Genomic DNA, 22,361 nt, shown 5'->3' on the forward strand with positions numbered 1-22,361 from the left:
GTATTGGGTATGGTAATGTGTGTTTTGTATTACCATATTGTTGTCGAGTCACAAGAGTCACAGGGCGCACTCTGTTAGTGTGCTGAAAGGTGAGAGTATCTGGAAGTGGGAGGGTGTTACGGTCGGCGAGCCGCGGTGACCTTGGCAGAGGGCGTAAGGAGAGGCCGCGGCGGCGAGGCGTTGCGGCAGGGCAGAGGCTGCGCCCGCGGCGCGGCGCGGCGGGCCCCTGCAGTCTCCACCTGGCTGGGCACGTGATGGGTCGCCCGCGAGCGTCGCTGCTGCTGGCGGCTGCCCTCTGCGTCTGCGCCGCGCTCTGCTCACAAGGTCAGTCACCCCCGAGATAGGCCAACCCGTACGCATGTAACTGACAAGGTGGACACAACACTGAAACTGTGTTCTGTCGCCAGCAACAGCAAGAGTCTATCGACTCGAACCATCTACATCTACATTTATACTCCGCAAGCAACCCAACGGTGTGTGGCGGAGGGCACTTTAAGTGCCACTGTCATTACCTCCCTTTTCTGTTCCAGTCGCGTATGGTTCGCGGGAAGAACGACTGTCGGAAAGCCTCCGTGCGCGCTCGAATCTCTCTAATTTTACATTCGTGATCTCCTCGGGAGGTATAAGTAGGGGGAAGCAATATATTCGATACCTCATCCAGAAACGCACCCTCTCGAAACCTGGCGAGCAAGCTACACCGCGATGCAGAGCGCCTCTCTTGCGGAGTCTGCCACTTGAGTTTGCTAAACATCTCCGTAACGCTATCACTCTTACCAAGTAACCCTGTGACGAAACGCGCCGCTCTTCTTCGGATCTTCTCTATCTCCTCCGTCAACCCGACCTGGTACGGATCCCACACTGATGATCAATACTCAAGTATAGGTCGAACGAGCGTTTTGTAAGCCACCTCCTTTGTTGACGGACTACATTTTCTAAGGACTCTCCCAATGAATCTCAACCTGGTACCCGCCTTACCAACAATTAATTTTATATGATCATTCCACTTCAAATCGTTCCGCAAGCACACTCCCAGATATTTTACAGAAGTAACTGCTACCAGTGTTTGTTCCGCTATCATATAATCATACAATAAAGGATCCTTCTTTCTGTGTATTCGCAATACATTACATCTGTCTATGTTAACGGTCAGTTGCCACTCCCTGCACCAAGTGCCTATCTGCTGCAGATATTCTTGCATTTCGGTGCAGTTTGCTAATGCTGCAACTTCTCTGTATACTACAGCATCATCCGCGAAAAGCCGCATGGAACTTCCGACACTATCTACTACGTCATTTATGCATATTGTGAAAAGCAATGGTCCCATAACACTCCCCTGTGGCACGCCATAAGTTACATTAACATTTGTATATGTCTCTCCATTGAGAACAACATGCTGTGTTCTGTTTGCTAAAAACTCTTCAATCCAGTCACACAGCTGGTCTGATATTCCGTAGGCTCTTACTTTGTTGTCGACTTGTCTCCTTACACAGACTGAATCACCTAAAACTTGCACCGTGAAATGGAAAGTGCTGTTAATGTGCGGTTCTCACAGAATCGATTGGTAGTTAGCGGCTCGTATTGTTAGCTGTGGGAAAACCGGAACAGAAGAGAATCGAAGAATTTGAGATGTGGTGCTATAGACGAATGTTGACAATTAGGTGGACTGATAAGGTAAGGAATGAGGAGGTTCTACGCAGAATCGGAGAGGAAAGGAATATGTGGAAAACACTTATAACGAGAAGGGACAGGATGATAGGACATCTGCTAAGACATGAGGGAATGACTTCCATGGTTCTAGAGGGAGCTGTAGAGGGCAAAAACTGTAGAGGAAGACAGAGATTGGAATACGTCAAGCAAATAATTGAGGACGTAGGTTGCAAGTGCTACTCCGAGATGAAGAGGTTAGCACAGGAAAGGAATTCGTGGCGGGCCGCATCAAACCAGTCAATAGACTGATGAAAAAAAAAAAAAAAAAATTGTTAGCCAATCAACGAATTGTAATAGCACATTTTTTGCGCAAACATACACTTCTTTAAATGGAACGATGCCTGTTTAACATTAACAAGCGAAAAGTAGGTTAAATTAGAGTGTCAGTGGTGTTTCTAGCAGGCTTCTAGTGGGAGTCGTTTACGAGATACCGTATTTTAAAAAGTACCCGCACCGACACTTGTACGATAACTGTTGTAGCACATATTGAGGAAAAATAGTAGTGCATACACAAGTTAGGTGAATTCTGGCCAGCAACGAGACAATTGACCATCGCAGGTTGTGTTCAAGATGACCATCGCAGCTGCTCCCAGTCTGGTATGGAAAGACTGCTGGACACGTGCTAGCATTTCAGCGGAAATCTCCGAGCACGCTGCAGTAATAAGCCGTTGCTATCTTTTTTAACTCCCTACGCACAATCGCTGGTAGTAATTTGAAACTCACAAGTGATTCCTTCCGCCGATTTCGTCTTATTTTCTACAACCAGCCTCCGCAAAGTTCGACGGTCACTGTCCGTCAGTTCATGAGGTCCGTGTTTTTTTTTTTTGTTTATACGTAGCTATTCCTTCGCGTTTCTACTTCACAATCACCCACGATGGACCTGACACTCAGGTGTCATCCAATGACTACTCCACTTCGAAGTTACTGGCCGGCCGGAGTGGCCGAGCGGTTCTAGGCGCTACAGTCTGGAACCGCGCGACCGCTACGGTCGCAGGTTCGAATCCTACATCGGGCATGGATGTGTGTGATGTCCTTAGGTTAGTTAGGTTTAAGTAGTTCTAAGTTCTAGAGAACTGATGATCTCAGAAGTTAAGTCCCATAGTGCTCAGAGCCATTTGAGCCAGTTTGAAGTTACCTGACCAACCCCTTTCGGTGTTATTGTTTGGAAATTTGTGGTAAGGTCTTGTGGGACCAAACTGTTGAGGTCATCAGTCCCTAAGCTTACACGCTATTTAATCCAACTTAAACTAACTTACGCTAAGGACATGGCCGAAGGAGGACTCGAACCTCCGACGGGGGAAGCAGCGCGGACCGTGACAAGGCACCTCAGGCTGCTCGGCTACTTCTGTCATTCTTTCTCTAAAAAAATGCTGCCCTGCCCGCCTGGCAGGTACTCCTCTCGTGAATTACAGTGGTCGACTCTAGAAACTGTTCAAAAGGTGGTCTATGTTAGCAAAATAATTTTTGTAACAGAGGTTTTATTGCTGGTAAATGGAGAATCATTGCTTAACACTATTCGATAGGACAACATTTTATTTAGCAAACTACTTTAGCACTTATCTGGTCTTGTGATATGGATAGGACTCTTACTGGAAGGTGACATTGCTGTCACGGAAGAGGTCACGCAAGAAGGGATACAGGTGATTGGCAATAACTATCACACAGGTACCACGGACGCAGAGGTGAAAGTCATCTATAATGTAATACTGCCTCCATCGACCTGCTTCCGTGGTGCGGTGCGTGTGTCGAACAGCTGTACTCTTGGATGACAGCGTATCCGAACACGAACGTCGAACTAATGTAACGTGAAATACGATTCATCCTACTAGGCATCTCTTACCGCTGGTACGCAGTTCAGTCTCGATAATTCCATGGCCACATATTGACGATGCCGTTGGGCCAATGTCGGAATACGCACAAGTCGTCAGCCCCGGAAACCCTTGTTCACCAATGTGCCCTGAAGGGTATGCTTCGAAACACTTGTGCCTGAACCGGCACTCTACTCTGCCGTCAGCTCTGCTTCAGATCGCCGCTGCTTTGCAGATCGGCCTACCTCAACATTCTGTGATGATTCATTGACGTCCAACACCTTGTCAGCTACGTTTTATTATCTCAGCTTTCCGTAGATGGTCACGACAGTAGCCGTTGAACAGCCGACCAGCTTCGCCGTGTCCGAGGGGTTCGATCCTAGGCGCTGGGCCACATAAATCTCCTTTTCGCGAGAGTCGCTCTTGTTACTTGATTTCCCCATTTGCTGTCTGTATCGTCGCTAGAATAATTCCACATTCGTCTCTGCCCCGCTTATATATTTATATATCACTGCGTCACTTTTCCGCAACGTCATGAGGCGTTATTCAATCCTGCTGTGAGCGTTGGTCACACGCCCTTGGCCCATCAGTGTATACTGGATGCTGCGTGCCACAGTACGGTGTGTAGCGGAGGGTGCACAGTGCACTAGCATCATTTCATCCCTTTCTTACTTCCTTCAATAAGTAGTGCAATACAAGATTTACTTTCGGGAAACCCTAAATTAAGCCCGAATATTCAAGTCCATCATCAATTTGATCAAAAATGAGTCGCCGGTTGATAGCACTGCCCTGATGTCTCAAGGAATCGTTAATTTTCTGTTGGAAGGAAATGACAGAGGTAAATGTTCCGGTATGAGATCAGTGTTTGACTACAGTAAGCCGGTTCAGATGCATACAAATTGTAGTAGCTATGCAAATATGAGGAAGCTTGCACAAGACAGACTTGCATGGAAGGCTGCATCAAGCCAATCTTCAAACTGAAGGCAAAACCACAACACATGATCATTACGTGTTTTATCTCAGAGAAAATAACATATCTCTTTATTCGTTCTCTAATGTACGTTCCCGGGTACTTTGCGTTTCTTCTATCACATTATATCCTCTATTATAGATTGTTAAAAACTTCTGTAACGCTTGTCATGACCGAACAAACACTCACGAACCACATAATTGAATTCTGTTTATTTTTCCCGTTAGTCCATCTTGGTGGACGACGTATCGTGATAAAAAAATGTGAGACCGATCAGACGTCTGTTTCGTAGGCGACCTCACTCATTAATTATTCACACCTGGTCTCCTTGCAGTGGATCTCAGTGCTGCAGGTGATCGTAAATGCAAATAAAGTAAACTATTTTCACATATTAAAGGACATAAGTTCGTAACATTACACTGAAAAGGTTGAACTGCATTATGTTTCCCGTATCTTTACTTATCTCCTGAACTAGACGACGACTATTTCCTTAGCCAGTGTTTCTAAAAACCGTGCGCCGCCTCAAACGACTATGCTCTCTACGAAAGGTTGACGTCTAACTTTCCTTCCCCGCAAGTAGCCCGTTTCTAGAGACCACATTTCGGTATGTCTGCCAAATTCCATAATTACATCTACGTCTGTACTTGTTAAAACTTTTTATAAATAAATTTGCGTTCTCACGGTATCCTTCTGAGACCACGAGCATTTAAAATTTTGTTTGAAAAAAAAAGATAAATCTTTAATCGAGATAAATGAGAATTCTCTATGTCTCTGAAATGTGGTTCTTCCTTCTGCACTCGCTGTTCTCGCTGTTTCCGTGTTGTAGGGGATGGCATCCGGTTGTAAACTGTTTATTGGGCTATTACGTCTTGTGCAAACGATGTGTTATAGGTTTTCCTTACCTCGTTCTTCTTGAAACAGTTTTCACAGCGTTCAGCATTGTCTGTTTCATACATTTTTATTTACACACATTTATTTCTCATACGTGACGTATACTGCGGAGCCCAGAAAGGAAGCGCTGCGAAAAAGTTACGAATTGCGAGAGATCACGAGAGGTGCTCTCAGTTATTAGTGTTTTATAATAAAATTTTTGATATAACTTCTTTCATTCGTAATTGTTGGATTAATTCGATCTACACAAATTATTGTTTCTCTTGTTACAATCAGTTTTAAAATAAATGACATTAAACCAATAACGTATAATTTGATGTAAGTTGGCGCTACAGCGATCACTCTGCTCAGTACTTAACGAAAATATTTGAATTTTAATTACTTAGTATTAACTGTAATTACCAGTTTTAATTTCTTTTATTATCAATAAAAAGACAATAGCAATCTTATACGTCACAATTTTAGAAGGAAATCTTATTTTAAAGTTCATATAACACATACACACAATGCCGAGCTCATTTTCAAATAATACGAAACTTTAAATACAACTTATTGATAAAATCTGCTCACTAAAAGTAATAATTGTTAGCTAATTGGGGTAAGCGTGCTATCTAACTTTGCAGGGAATGTTAGCTTTCCATTAATGGACATATAAAACACTTGTGAGTAACATATTATGTATGCGTTGAAAATGAAGCTATTGATAAGTTTTCGTGAGCCAGTTATCTTATCGGATTCAAGCAAAACATGTAAAGCACTCAGAAAGGGCACATACCTATAAATAAGGCTGCACTAGAAATGATCTGCTATTACTTCTATCAAAAATCTCTCTCTAGACAGATCCTGTAAGACAAAATAAATTCAGGTAATATCCAGTTTCATTACCACCTACAGGGAACTTTAATGATTGGTTTTTTTTTCATTCCATCATGAGACTACTATGGTGTCTTTCCCATAGGAGACATATTTTGGGCGAGATGTCTGAACTTGTCAGAAGTTATATATAAAACGTTCACACAAAGTCTGTTCTATAATACTGCCATGGAACAGTAATTTTGTGTTTAGTTTCTGGGCTGTAATTACATGACAGAAGATAATCTCAGTGATGTGCACGAATCCAACACAACACACTGACATGCATATATGTAGTAAGCAAGTTTTTAGAGTTGATGCCATCGATTCTTGTTAAATAGTCAAGTTTTTATAAACGAATTTGCACATGAGACACGTAAATACATTTAAGTAAAATAATTTTTGATATTGTATCTAGGGGACGAACATCACCACAGTCCAGAAGTTAGTCGCCTTGACGAGATCCGCTGCAAAGATGGTCGAAACCTCCGTACTTTTGTTGTTTTTAATAGTTTCAAAATGAGACCGAGTAATCTGCAGAGTAATTTTATTCAAATTTACACTTACCGTGGAAGCCTACGATCTGCTGTAAATACGTTATCCGTATTTTCCATAGACTCAGTGCTAACATCCACGGCGGTAGTACTAGTTTATACGCAAACTAGCTACACAGGTGATTAAGAGATTGAAAGAATGTATGTTGTTGTTGTGGTCTTCAGTCCTGAGACTGGTTTGATGCAGCTCTCCATGCTACTCTATCCTGTGCAAGCTTCTTCATCTCCCAGTACCTACTGCAACCTACATCCTTCTGAATCTGCTTAGTGTATTGATCTCTTGGTCTCCCTCTACGATTTTTACCCTCCACGCTGCCCTCCAATGCTAAATTTGTGATCCCTTGATGCCTCAAAACATGTCCTACCAACCGATCCCTTCTTCTAGTCAAGTTGTGCCACAAACTTCTTTTCTCCCCAATCCTATTCAATACCTCCTCATTAGTTACGTGATCTACCCACCTTATCTTCAGCATGTAAAGAATGTATGATGAGATGAATATCGAGAGCTCTGATGGTAAACGGACGAGACAAGGCTTAAGGTGGAAGGGATACATAGAGAGTCTATAGGCAGGAGTTATGCTTGAAGACAGTGATATTGGAGGAAACTGATGACGATGAGATGTGAGATATAATATTGCGCTAAATATTTGACAAAGTGCTAAAAGATCTAACTGGAAACGAAGTGCTGCACTGGACGACTGACCCAAAAAATTGAGATCCTTGGTGCAACTACCCAGGACAAAACTGTTCCACTTGTTGTGTATGATACATGAAACAGCCGAAGTACCCTGTTTCCAAGAAGACTGCGATAATTCTAATTCCAAAGAAGGCAATTGCTGACCGGTGTGAAGATTACCGGACCATATGTTTAATAACTCGTGGTAGCAAAATATTGACACGAACTTTTTTACAGACGAGTGGGAAAACTGCAAGACGCCGATCTCGGGGAATATCAGTTTGGGTTCTGGGACGATGTAGGCACACATGAGACAAACATATATTTATAGTACGTGTAAATTTAGAAAAAGCGTTTGACAGTGTTCACTGTAATGCAATCTTTGAAATTCTGAAGGCAGTAGAGTGAGCGAACGCAAAGCTATTTACAATTTGTACAGAAACCACACTGCAGTTGTGAGAGCCGAATCTCATGAAAAGAGTTCAGGAGTGAGAGAGGTCGTAGCCTATCTCTGATGTTATTGAGTCCGTAGAATGAGCAAGCTGAGAAAGAAGGGGAGATAATGTCCGAGAGAATAGACAATATGTTTTAGGTTACCCGATGACACTAACTCTGTAAGTGACAGCAAAGAGGTTGGAAGAGCAGCTGGACGGAACAGGTAGTGTCTTGAAGACACGTTGTGGGATGAACATAAAAAAAAGTAAGACAAGGGTATCGTAATTTGTCAAATTAAATCAGGAATAGCTGAGGGAGTTACATTAGGAAATGAGACACTAGAATTAGAAGATGAGTTTTGCTACCTGGACAGCAAGATACATGATGATGGCCGAAGTAGAGAGAACGTAAAATGCTTAATGGGCACAGCGAGAATATCATTTCTAAAATAGAGAAATTTGTTAACATCAAATTTAAATTTAAGTTTTAGGAATTGTATTCTAAAAGCATTTTCTTGGACTATAGCCTTGTACAGAAATGAAACGTGGACGAAAGCAGTTCAGACAGAAAGGTAGCTGAAGCTTTGGAAATGCAGTGCTATAGAAGACTACAGAAAATTAGATGGATAGCCCGACTAACAAATGAGGAGATACTGAATCGAACTTAGAGAGAAAAAAAAGAAATAGAAAGAAACTGACGTCATAGCTCTGTGTCTTGCAGAGATGAACGGGCTTACACAGGTTGGACTAGCAGGGAAAGGTGCATAAAACCAGCCTTCGGACAGGAGAACACAAAAATAACAAAATCATTTTCGATTGACATACGAAGAATGTTTTTTCTGTTAGAGGACACAGCTCAGAATTTCAGTACCTCCTACAAACCTAAAGATTCTTGTTTAGTTACTCAGGGAGTTAATGAGTAGAGGGAAGTTGTCCTTTGCTGCAGTTATTGTCCGCACTATCACGATGTGTATAACTTAGTAACATCTTGATTAACATAAGTTGGCACACTTATTATTAAATGTCACGGCTTCTCATTTCTATGGTCATATCAGTCAGGTAATGATAAAAACGCTGTGTAACCCGTGCCCAAATCTAGAGGATTTACTCACTTCAGTATAGAGCACCGAAAATATTACTAACTTTATAACTTGCACATAGACCGTGGACTACGCATTCCGATGTGAACACGTACATGCTAAAATTTCTGTGTATCGGCTCATAGGACTTACGTAAACTGTGAATATACTCCATGTAAAGTGCCGTCGAAGAAGCAGAAAAGGCTGTGGAAAGAAAAAGGTTCGGTGAAATGTACGCTGATTTACTTAACGTAATGTCGCTATGCTAAATCTAGTTGTGTTGTTGCATTTAAATAAGCGATACACTGCGTTTCTGACTTGCTAACTGTCGAAGTACATTTGCAGACTGCGGAGATATCGTTAATTAATATCTCATCTGTGTGCACTATAGCCGAATTTACTCAAGCCGTTAGCTTACGTGTTAACATCTGTTAGGATGTTTAGTGGACCAAGTGCACACTATGCGTGGGTCATGCGGAATGTCCGTCCTATTCAAGGCTATTGGTAACGTATTCAGTGTGGAAACGCAACGCTCATTTCACCTCTTGTATATGGTAGGTCTGGTGGGCTCCCAACGCGAGCAGATACGTTGCCTAACAGATATTTAATATGTTCTCTAACTCAGGAAATACCTTACAGTCATGGAACAAATTACTGTAATCGAGTAGAACAAACAAATTCACGAGTGCTCCCTCAGAATCTGTTTATGTGTGTGACCAACTTTTAGCTATTTCTTCCGTTAGTTGCTTTTTTTTCATCTCTGTTTATCTGTCGCAGCAAATGTACTCCAAACTTATTTTATATGTTCCGATATTATCTGTTCTGTTCCTCCTTCAACTATCACGTTTGGCTTAGCAGATTCCCAGCTTAACCTTTCCCATCTTCTAGTGAGGAGATCCGTAGACTTATCTTACCCTCTGTTGTGGTCTAAAACGCTAAGCCACAAACGTACGATGTTAGTAACGTCTTCTACAATCCCATACCAATATTTAATACCTGCAAGACCCTTTTGAGCACAGAATATATCTATCACCTTATCACATGTTTTACGTGCTGTTGCTAGTCGGAGAAATACACGAATCATAGATTCTGTTGCAAATGGCTGTCAGACATTTCCGCAGAATATCTCTATTTTTAAAATTCTTACTTATGGGAAATATTTCTCTCCCGCCGTCCTTGGTGGGATACAAATCAGTGGGATTATGCCGTTTTTTCTCTTTCATTCACCTCATAATTATAAAGTCGTGCTGAAAAGTTATACCTCCGATTTTTTATGTGAAAATACTTAACACGTTCTAAATAAAAGAAAAGTTATCAACATTCTAAATCTTCATTCTTCGTGTCTACACATTTGTAGCCCTCTGCAGCTAGAGGGCTACGATGTAGCGTATGAAGTGTCGATATATAACGTAACTATGTCGGTGCGTGAGAAACAGCGTGCTGTAATCGAATTTCGAATTCGAAGAGTTCGTGACATGGAGCACCCCCTCTCATTCAGGCCACACACAAGCGCTGCGACATCTGCAACAGTCCGACGTCTTTGATCATCCTCCGTACAGTCTCGACTTGGTCCCACCCGATTTCCACACGTTTCCAAATCTTAAAAGAACAGCTTCGAGAACTTCACCTTTATAGTGATGAAGCGGTGCAAGCAGAGATCTGATTGTGGCTCCATTAACAAAATCAAATATTCTACAGTGACGGTGGCAACACACTGGACTCTCATTGGCAGAAATGTGTTCGTCGCCGGGGTGACTATGGTGAGAAATAAATATCTAGACATGAAGAATGATGATGTTCAATAGTAATGACGTATGTTTTAGTTAAAAAGCCTTTTTTTGAGGTCATCAATCTTCTGACTGGTTTGATGCGGCCCGCCACGAATTCCCCCCCTGTGCCAAACTCTTCATTTCAGAGTAACACTTGCAGCCTACGTCTCAATTATTTGCTTGACGTATTCCAATCTCCGTCTTCCTCTACAGTTTTTGCCCTTTATAGCTCACTGTAATACCATGGAAGTCATTCCCTCATTTCTTAACAGATGTTCTATCATCCTGTCACTTCTCCTTACCAGTGTTTTCCACATGTTCCTTTCCTATCCGGTTATGCGCGGAACCTCCTTACTCCTTACCTTATCAGTCCACCTATTATTCAACATTCTTCTATAGCACCACATCTCAAATGCTTCAATTCTCTTCTGTTCTGGTTTTCCCACAATCCGTATTTCAGTACCACACAAAGCTGTGCTCCAGACGTACATTCTCAGAAATTTCTTCCTCAAATTAAGGCTTATCTTTAATACTAGTAGACTTCTCTTGGTCAGGAATGCCCTTTTTACCATTGCTAGTCTGCTTTTGATGTTATCCTTTCTCCGTCCGTCATTGGTTATTTTACTGCATAGGTAGCAGGATTCCTTAACTTCTACTACTTCGTGACCATAAATCCTGACGATAAGTTTCTCACTGTTCTCATTTCTGCTACTTCTCATTACTTTCGTCTTTCCTCCACTTACTCTCAATCCATATTCTGTACTCGTTAGATTGTTCATTACATTCAACAAACCATGTAATTCTTCTTCACTTTCACTCAGGATTGCAATCTCATCAGCGAATCGTATCACTGGTATACTTTCACCTTGAGTTTTAGCTCCACTCCTAAACCTTCTTTTATTTCCAACATTGCTTCTTCAATGTACAGATTGAACAGTAGGGTGAAAGAATACATCCCTGTTTTACACACTTTTTAATACGAGCACTTCGTTCTTCGTCGTCCACTCTGATTATTCCGACTTGGCTCTTGTACATACTGTATCATACCCGTCTCTCCCTATAGCGTAACCCTACTTTCTCAGAATGTCGAACATCTTGCACGATTTTGTATTGTCGAACGCTTTTTCCAGGTTGACAGATCCTATGAACACGTCTTGATTATTCTTTAGCCTTGCTTCCATTATCAACCGCAACGTCAGAATTGCCTCTCTGATGCCTTCACCTTTTCTAAAGCCAAACTGATCGTCATCTAGCACATCCTCAATTTTCTTTTCCATTCTTCTCTGTATTAGTCTTCCCAGCAACTTGGATTAATGAGCTGTTAAGCTGACTGTGTGATAATTTTCGCAGTCTTCGGAATTGTATGGATGAGGTTCTTCCGAAAGTCAGATGCTTTTTCGCCGGACTCATAAATTATGCACACCAATGTGAGTTGTCGTTTTGCTGCCATTTCTCCTAATGATTTCAAAAATTCTGATGGAATATTATCTATCCCACCTGCCTTATTTGACCTTAAGCCCTCCAAAGCTCTCTTAAATTCTGAGTCTAATACTGGATCCCTATCTCTTCTAAATCGACTCCAGTTTCTTCTTCTATCACATAAGACAAATCTTCCGCCTTATAGAGGCTCTCAACGTATTCTTTCCACCTTTCTGCTCTCTCCTCTGCATTTAACAGTGGAATTCCCGTTGCACCCTTAATGTTGACACCCCTACTTTTAATTTCACCGAAGGTTGTTTTGACTTTCCTGTATGTTGAGTCTGTCCTTCCAATAATCATTTATTTTTCGATTTCTTTATATTTTTCATGCAGCCATTTCGTCTTAGCTTCCCTGCACTTCCTATTTATTTCTTTCCTCAGCGACTTGCATTTCTGAATTTCTGCGTTTCTCGGAACACATTTGTACTTCCTCCTTTCATCGATCAACAAAAGTATTTCTTCTACATCCCATGGTTTCTTCGCAATTATCTTCTTTGTACCTATGTTTTTTCTTTCCAAATTCGGTGATGGCCCTTTTTAGAGGTGTTCTTTCGTCTTCAATTGTACTGCCTACTGAGCTTTTCCTTATTTCTGTGTCTATAGCCTTAAAAAATTTCAAGCGTATCTCATCATTCCATAGTACTTCCGTATCTTATTTCTTTGCGTATTGGTTTTTCCTGACTAATCTCTTAAACTTCAGCCTACTCTCCATCACTACGGTATTGTGATCTGAGTCTGTATCTGTTCCTGTGTATGCCGCACAATTCAATATCTGATTTCGGGATCTCTGTTTGACTGTGATGTAATCTAGCTGAAATCTTCCCTTATCACCCTGCCTTTTCCAAGTATACCTCTTCCTTTTGTGATTCGTTAACAGAGTGTTCGCCATTACTAGCTGAATTTTTTACAGAACTCTATTAGTCTTTCTCCAGTCCCATTCCTTGTTCGAGGCCCATATTCTCCTGTAACTTTTTCTTCTACTCCATCCCCTACAACTGAATTCCAGTCCCCTATGACATCTCCCTTTGCGTATTGTATTACCCTTTCAATATCCTCATATACTTGCTCTGTTTCTTCATCTTCAGCTTGCGATTTCGACATGTGTACCTGAACTATTGTTGTCGGTGTTGATTTGCTGCTGAATCTGATAAGAGTAACCCTATCACTGAACTGTTTCCGATAACACATTCTTTGCCGCACCTTCCTATTCATAGCGGATCCTACTCACGTTATAGCATTTTCTGCTGCTGTTCATATTACCCTATACTCATCTGACCAGAAATCCTTGTCTTCTTTCACTGAGGTTTACTGTATCTAGATAGAGCCTTTGCTTTCCCCTTTTCAGATTTTCTAGTTTCCCTACCGTCGAACATTATACTTTAGCTGATTATTCAGACTTTTCTTCATGCTCACCTCCCTCTTGGCAGTCCCATCTCGGAGGTCCGAATTGCGGAATATTCCGGTATCTTTTGCCAATGGAGAGATCAACATGACACTTTTTCAATTACAGGTCAAATGTCCTGTGGATACCCGTTACGTGTCTTTAATGCAGTGGTTTCCATTGCCTTCTGCATCCTCATGCCGTTGATCATTGCTGATTCTTCCACCTTTAGGAGCGTTTCCCCACCCCTAGGACAAGAGAGTGCCCTGAACCTCTGTCCGCTCCTCCGCCCTCCTGACAAGGCCGTTGGCAGAATTGGGTGACTTCTTATGCCGGAAGTCTTCGGCCGTCAATGCTTACTATGAATCAAAATTTAAGCAGGGGCGAGATTCGACCCGGGAGCGAGGGCGTTTTGATTACTAATCAAAGATGCTGCCTCTTAAAAATCCTTACGAGTTTTAAAATAAAAAAGTTCTGAAACATTACATTTCAGCACGCCCTTGTACAAGTAAACAAGATATCGCTGATAGATCTCAGTAACCAGATAGTGATTGAAAAATGGTTCAAATGGCTCTGAGCACTATGGAACTTAACTTCTGAGGTCATCAGTCCCCTAGAACTTAGAACTACTTAAACCTAACTAACCTAAGGACAACACGCACATTCATGTCCGAGGCAGGATTCGAACCTGTGACCGTAGCGGTCGCGCGGTTCCAGACTGTAGCGCCTAGGACCGCTTGGCCACTCCGGCCGGCGATAGTGATTGAGCCAGAAGAAAATATTTCCCGTATGAAATTATCAGATCTTTCTGTGTTTAACTATGATTTACTACAATTAAAAGTGAACTGAGATGTTTAAGCTTTCTTCAAAACAGTGTGAAGGTACCCTACGGAATCCGATGATTATGTGCACTGTTTGCAAAGCCTGATGAGAGTGACAGAAGTGTTAGAATGATGTTAGTTAGAATTTTACTTCATCGCCAATGTTGTTTGAACTGGTAGTCTGAAAACAATTAATAAATTGAAAGAAAATTTGGAAAATCTTCTAAAAGTGTAACGGAGGACAAAATTAAAAAAAAAAAAAAACTGATAAAAGGAACTGGAAAACTGTAGAATATCGATCTGGTACACATCGTAACTGTTGAGTAGTTCTGTAAGAAGTGAATTAAAAATTATGTGTTTAAATGTAATACGAGATAGACAGGTGCTGGGAAAGAAAGTGATATAGATAAAGAGGTATCAGCTAAATCTCTCAGGATTAATTAGTTTGACTCTAGAAGGCGCAGTAGAGTGGCGAAACTAAAAAGATACAGACTGGGTTATGTAAAACATATATCGATAATGTCGGATGCAATGCTGAAATGATTAGTTCGAAACAGGAATAAATGGGCGATGGTGTCAAGGGTACAGAAGTAAGGGTGGCTACGAAGAAAGTAAGTTGTATGCTGTTCTTATAAAGGGGTCAGTCTACAAATGAACGGTCTGTTGAAGGGGGGGGGGGGGGGGGGGATAACTCTATTCTAGCATTTTTTTTTTTCAGGAGAGACATAAAACTTACTAACGTATTTGATATGGCTTGAATAGTTCGGAGAGATATATTCTCGGAGCGCCTACTTTAAGACGGTAATGGGTGGGTACAATATGAAAGTTCAGACCGATTTGTATTATTAACATTAATATACATTTAAAACGGGGTTACGTCTGTCTTTCACTAAATTTAAAAAAAATGCTTAATATTTGAGAATTTTTCTTTATTTAAATCATTAACGTGGAAGATGACAAAGCCAATACAGAATAAAGAGTTGTGCTCTTTGAATCGAAATATACAAAGAAAATAAAAGAAAAATATTCACTACAGCAAGTGGAATGGTTGATGTTTAAGCGTTGTCTTCGTCTTCTGTATGAGAGTCAGCACAGCTTTCACTTCCCTCATGTAAGGTACACTTCAGTGCTTCGTAGTGCCACATGTCATTATGTGGTGCGTACCGCTCTGCGAATGCCGTTGTGTCTTTTACTTTCGGGAGCTTTGATGGCAGCTTTCCTTGGTATGCACATGGAGCAGTGAGGATAATATTCTGCGATTGCTTCAGCAGCCTGAAGTTGAAGAAGACAAGCACACTTGCAGATACACTACATTCTACCACATCGCTATTGTGAATGTAATGAAATACTCGATAAATAGACATTAGAAAACTATCTTTGGTATCAATTGTAAAGGTTTTTAGGAAGTAAGTTTCGGATGACTCACAAAGTCTCTTATCATAGCAGTGTTCGCACGGATTACGTTGAACTTCGATGGTGACGTCTTTTTCAATGTTTTCTCACATTTCTGTGGCAATAAAATCCCCCCTTCGCTACGCGTGTTCTTCTCGATTAGACCGAAACACCTATCGCGGTGCATAAAACTATAGCGCTGGGCCTGGTTTCAGGTTTTCCTCTCTTGTCCTATGGAGGTGTAATGTTTGCTGCTGTGTAATTTACAGTGTGCTCTACACGCTTAGCCTGTCGCTGTCGCCGAGCAGGTTTTTTTAATCCTGCCTCGGGCATGGATGTGTGTGATGTCCCTAGATTAGTTAGGTTGAAGAAGTCAGGTGGACTGATGACCTCAGATGTTAAGACCCATAGTGCTCAGAGCCATCTGAACCATCTACACGCTTATCGCTGATCCCATACATTAGATTTAATCCTCTATTGAATAGCTTAAATTCATTTGGTCCATCGTAACGTGAAAAGAAACAATGTAGTATGGACCTCCACTACTGTACGTAGCAACATACTTGCATAAACAGACATATATTTCTGAAAGTTTTGCATTTCGCATGCACCTTATTCTAGAAACTTCAATTTTGACAAGTCCTTGTCCACGCTGCTGCTCTGCGTCTCACGACGCTACGAACTGTTATTAAACCACTTAAGTATGAACCTTGTTGTTCTCGATTTTCTATTTCAAAGAAATACGTCAAGATATCACATTTCTCATCATCTGCAAGTATCAACAAGCAGTTTCCCTTGCATTTGCAGTCTTTAGCAGGCTTTCTGCTTGGTACAACTTTTCCAGTAACAACTGTATATCTTTGCCTCTAACACGTTTCAGCTTCCTCAGATTCATTTTCCACTTCACTGGATTTCTAAATCGCTTTCGACCGCTTTGACGACTTACATTTATACCCACATTCCCGTCAAAGTTCACTTCCTGTATCATTACTGATGTTAACATACACTGCCTGAATCTGCATCGTTCGCCATTTCTCCGACTAACAGCTGGAGAAAGCAAAAAAAAAAAAAAAAAAAAAAAAAAAAAAAAAAAAAAAAAAAAAAAAAAAAATGTTCAAATGTGTGTAAAATCTTATGGGACTTAACTGCTAAGGCATCAGTCCCTAAGCGTACACACTACTTAACCTAAATTATCCTAAGGACAAACACACACACCCATACCCGAGGGAGGACTCGAACCTCCACCTGGACCAGCCGCACAGTCAACGCAAGAGAGAGATATATCCTGGTCGTGCCTCTCTCTTTCCCCAGATGCAGGAGGAACCATATGTATTACCGTCAGTTTCCAGCGGATCTACCTCATTTTTGCATCAAAGATGAAACTAATTTTACATGATGGAAGAATGAGGTAGATCCGCTGGAAACTGACGGTAATATATATGGTTAAGACTTAACTCCCTCCTGCATCTGGAGAACGAGAGAGGCATCACCAGAATATATCTCTCTCTTGCGCCAAAATGTTTCATCAATAGCTCGGCAGGGAGATGAAAAATTTTTCGTGAATTTTGGAGTTACCCCCTGTTGCGCCAAACCCTCCAGTTGTAGGGTAATGTTTATGGAAAAATAAGTCACTCAAAAATAAATGCACCAATACCAGGTGACGAAAAATAGTATAAATGTTTAAAATTGCACAGACAAAACGTAGACGGAGGTCTAGCTCTCCTTTCTTCTGAGAAAGATCAGTGTTACGTAAAGATATTTCTGAAAAATAACTGTCAATCTTAATGTAAGTATACAGTACCGTCGTCAAGAGGTACAATATTAACACATGAGATCAAACAGGATAAAATCATTGTTCTCCATCCATTGCTTGTCTTCTGTGTTCCAATGAGATTTCATCTGTGATATAGTTTTGTATCTAATACTTACACCCTGATGTCATGCCACTGCATCTAGCTGCATCAAGCGACATCCATGAGAACATTTTTATTGTAATATCAAACACAGTGACTGAAGATGTTCGACCCATATCACTATGGGCACAAGTCTGTGCGGATAAGGGAAATGCTGTTGGCATCTGCAAGCTTCTTATGCGCATCCACGTCCAAGTATCTTTTATCCCCATCCGTGGATATTAATCTTTTTGTACAGGTAAAATCTATTATATGCACCGGAGCTATGACAGGTTTGCACTTGCCGTGAATTTTTGTTGTAAACGTTTACAATGCTTTCCTCATACCGGTCCATTTCTGTTTACTTTCCTTCTTGTTGCCTGTTAACCTTCCTGTATTATCTCTTGCTCCTCTCTGGACGTAAACTTTTTGCAACAGATTCGATTCCATCTATACTGTTACCATAAATTTCTGTTACAAATTACATTCAACAAAAACGCAGCGGCAAACGAGTGACGGATGGCGCAATGTCATCATAGCAGTTTGGCCATCCACAATGTCTCCTCAGTTGTATCGAACTGTACCGCGTCGTACTCACCGTTGGTTCAACAATGGAATACTGCAAAGGATGTGATACCGTCTGCAGTGACAGAATACTGTCCGTTAGTACATGTTGGCCTGGCAGCACACGTGCTGAGTTGGCTATCATTGTGGCGAAACCATAAAGTTTCACACTGTAATCGACGTATGGATACTGCAGCTGGCATTCTTGAGTGGGAAAGATGTAACGTTTTCCAGTGCAAAGTGGGTCAGTGCTTGAGGTGGCATCAGATACAACATGCGATCTCAAATGTGATGTGTTGATCCTAATGCGTGTAACAACCACCACATGTGAGCAGATTCCAAGGCCAAGGAACTGGGCGTTTTCCAGGTATCTCCACACACTATATTTCAGGAGGACAACGACAGGCAGCAAATAGTGATTAATGTACAGTACCTCTTCACAGAATGATGGGTAGCTCTGACTAGTGTAACTACAATGGTGCCACCCCACTGACATCATCCAAGATGGAGGCTGTGACATCAGCTGATGATGCGAGTACCATTATCCAAGATGGCGGCCATGGCGTCAGTTGATGACACGAGTATCGTTATCCAAGATGGCGGCCGTGATGTCAGCTGATGACGCGAGTACCATTACCCAAGATGGTGGCCGTGACGTCAGCTGATGATGCGAGTACTGTTATCCGAGATGGCAGCTTTTGGTGGGAAAGTACCACTCCCACCCTCCCCCCCCCCCCCCCCCCCTGCTACTCTCTGCTGTCGGGAAGTTTGAATTTTGGCGGTAAACTGAATTATGTGCTTCTATGGGTCACCCACCCCAACTTTTCGACTTTTTTGCGATATGGTGCGTCATCTTGTTGGAAAATGGGTGGGAATTTCGAATTTTCGAGGGAAGTCTGCTCTAAGAGCTTACTCCTGCAGCTGTGGTGAGTCAGCATGGCTGGAATTTCGAATTTTGGAGGGAATTTTGCTGCAGGAGCTAACTCCTGCAGCTGAGAGGAGTTAGTATGGTAGGAATTTCGAACTTTGGAGACCTTACTCCTGCATCTGAGGGGAGTTAATACGGTGTTGCCGCCACTAGAGACTGTTCATGACGTCATTCAATTCGAATATAATTTGTTTAAATTTGTATAAATTTCCTCAAATTTATTATCTAGCTACAGCATTATTGGGTAAGTTTGCTGTTACCACCACAAGAGGCTGAGATATCAGTGCTTGTTGAGCTGTCGGTGTGGAAGGAGCTTGAGGAAATGCTGATGGCAGACAGAGCGAGTTTTAATAGCTGTATTACATGCACTCATTCACCTGAGGAGTGCATCCACAGCTCACTGCATGAAGAATGGAATCGAATATTAATGCTTGAACATATGAAGAGGAAGAATACAGTCCTGCAAATAAATTCTTTGAATTAAAGATGCAATTCACAACGCATAGAAACATCTGCCCCTGCTGGAATTGTCTACCATTTCTTAAACCTATGTATAAGCTACCACCACATGAGAGACAACTGCCTCCGATACACCTGACCAAAGAACTGACCTAGTTCGCGAGTTCACTAGAGGGCGCCACGATAGGTCACATGATTGTGCAGTTCAGTCCATAGGAGCACAGCATCATGATGCAGTCTGGAGAGGGGAATTGCTGGAAAAAAGAATCAGCCTGTTCTGGGCTTCTGGAGAGAGGAAGGGGTGTACGTTATATATTTTTGGAACAATTTATTTAGGGACGGATTTCACGTAGTTTATTTATTACGCTGATACAAAACACTCACCCTGACGTGCTTGAGATTACAGCATACAGTTTACAGACCTGGAAACTACTCTTAAATAATGCAGTACACTTATGTACAGAGACGGAGAGAACTCATAAATTACCATAATAATCCAGTACACAGCATACAGACGTGTAAACTACTCTTAGATCACCGAAATAATGCATACAAACACGCTCACCGTGCTTAAACACCCGAAAATAACGCAGTGCACAAACACTCAAGCAAGTACACCCAAAAAAAGAACGCAACCTATCAGCGACTCGAATCCTGATTCTACTGGATGGAAACTGTCCAGATGCAGGATAGAAATTTTAACTTAGTGCACACTATTTATTTTTGTCGGGAAACTGACTCAAATATCGATCCTAATTATGTAATTAATCACAAAGATCAGTCCTAATTATATAACTATACATAGCGCTGCACAAGGACGGCTTAAATTCGCAAAAACTAACAATACCATACAACTGGTCTTACCCTGTTTGAAAACTATTTGGCAATACCACTCGAAACTGACGCAAATATCGATCCTAATTACTTAATTAATCACTAAGATCAGTCCTAATTACACAGCTACCCAAGGACGGCTGAAAATCGCAATATAGCGCAAAAACAGACCATACCATACAATTGGTCTTAACCTGCTGCGAAAAAATTTCTCAATACCACTCAAAACCAGAGACAGAAACACTCAAACTCTACCCTACACCTATAAGTTATGGGGAAAAAGGCTGGGGGTAAGATGCAATCTCTATTCTTTTTGGTGGGAAATACGTTCAACTGACTAGATGCTGGTGTTGGACAGAGGAGTTTAAAAAGTATATGACCTGCAAGCATACAGCATCTGTCGTTGTTTTACGTCAGAGTTCACTACACACGCACACTAAAAAATCACCCCACAGCCCAGCTAACAGAAGCCAAGACATGCTGTCACAGTTGATCGAAAGAATACGTCACAGTTCTAATTATACCTCGAAATTGTTGTGAAAAAAACGGCACTTGTATTGAATGGGTCATAATACAACTCATGTGTTGAGGAAAATCGTCGTCCTAAAAGACTGCAATTGAACTTGCGTTCTCCTTAATGTACAATCACAAACTGCCGAAAATTCACCTACGGAATGGAAAACCGAGGGAGCTACTGCATCAGCAGCCTTGTGGGACATGCCAGGGGGTGGGTGACCCGTAGAAGCACGTAATTCAATTTCCAGCAGAAATTCAAGCTTCCCAGCTGGGGGGCATGGCAAGGGCGTGGCACTTTCCCTCCAAATGCCGCCCTCTTAGATGACGCTACTCGCGCCATCAGGTAACGTCACGGCCGCCATATTGAATAATGGTACTTGCGTAATCAAGTGACGTCACCGCCGCCATCTTGGGTGATGTCAGTGGGGTGGCACCATTGTAGTTACGCTACTGCTCTGCTTCTATGACCTGTACATTTTGCACATATGTCGCCCGTCAGTCACATTTGGTTCAAAATGGCTCTGAGCACTATGGGACTTAACATGTGAGGTCACCAGTCCCCTAGAACTACTTAAACCTGACTAACCTAAGGACATCACACACATACATGCCCGAGGCAGGGGTCGAACCTGCGACTGTAGCGGTCGCGCGGTTCCAGACAGTCACATTTGGGATATGGCTGATCGGCAACATGTTCGTCACGGTCTTCTACCCTCCATTGTTGATCTTCTGTGGTTTTATACATAGACTGTAGGGATGGGAGATCCCAAGAAACAAACCTATGTTTTCTTCGATCCATGCTATGCATTTAGGTTCTCTGAATGAGGCACGTGAGGCCTCATACTTTACTGAGTCCTTAGAGTATGTGCAGCTGTACAGTTACATAACCGTAACTATTGTCAGACACTCACTAATCTGTGACGTAGGGTCAGTCGTTTAAGTTTCAGCAGAGTGTTGGTTAGATCAGAGTGCTTGTACTAATCTTTCACGTCACACCTGTTCTTTCGTTTTTCTACCTTTGTACTGTAGACCATTATGACGTCACTTAACGTAATTGTGGCAGTAAAATGGCGCTCAGTGAATAGCAGCACGGTTTTCTCTAAGTCCATCGACGTTTTTGCGCTGATATGAATGTGCTGCATGAATCCTTCCCTTCTCCCTCCTTTCCTCCCTCCCCTTCCCCCCCCCCCCCCCTCCCCGGGATAAGGGCCAATACCATGTCATGACACTGTCCGTACGTGTAGAGATGATCCCGGGTTTTCTGCCGATGGCTATGGCGCTATGGTCGCACGTTATATGGCAGCTTCAGTGCTGTCATCCATTACCGAAATGGTGCCTCACGATTCTCGTGTCCT

The 22,361-nt window shown here is 42.0% G+C and overlaps 1 protein-coding gene across 1 annotated transcript in view; it reads left to right on the forward strand.

Annotated features, from left to right (window-relative positions):
* Positions 1-202: 202 nt before the first annotated feature.
* Positions 203-22,361, forward strand: part of LOC124595199 — a 105,863-nt gene continuing 83,704 nt past the window's right edge. The window contains exon 1 of the mRNA XM_047133835.1: positions 203-324. Coding sequence (XP_046989791.1) covers positions 255-324 — 70 coding nt within the window. The 5' untranslated portion in view covers positions 203-254. The remainder of the gene's footprint in view (positions 325-22,361) is intronic.

The sequence above is a fragment of the Schistocerca americana genome, chromosome 2 (genome assembly GCF_021461395.2).
Source record: "Schistocerca americana isolate TAMUIC-IGC-003095 chromosome 2, iqSchAmer2.1, whole genome shotgun sequence".
NCBI lineage: Eukaryota > Metazoa > Arthropoda > Insecta > Orthoptera > Acrididae > Schistocerca > Schistocerca americana.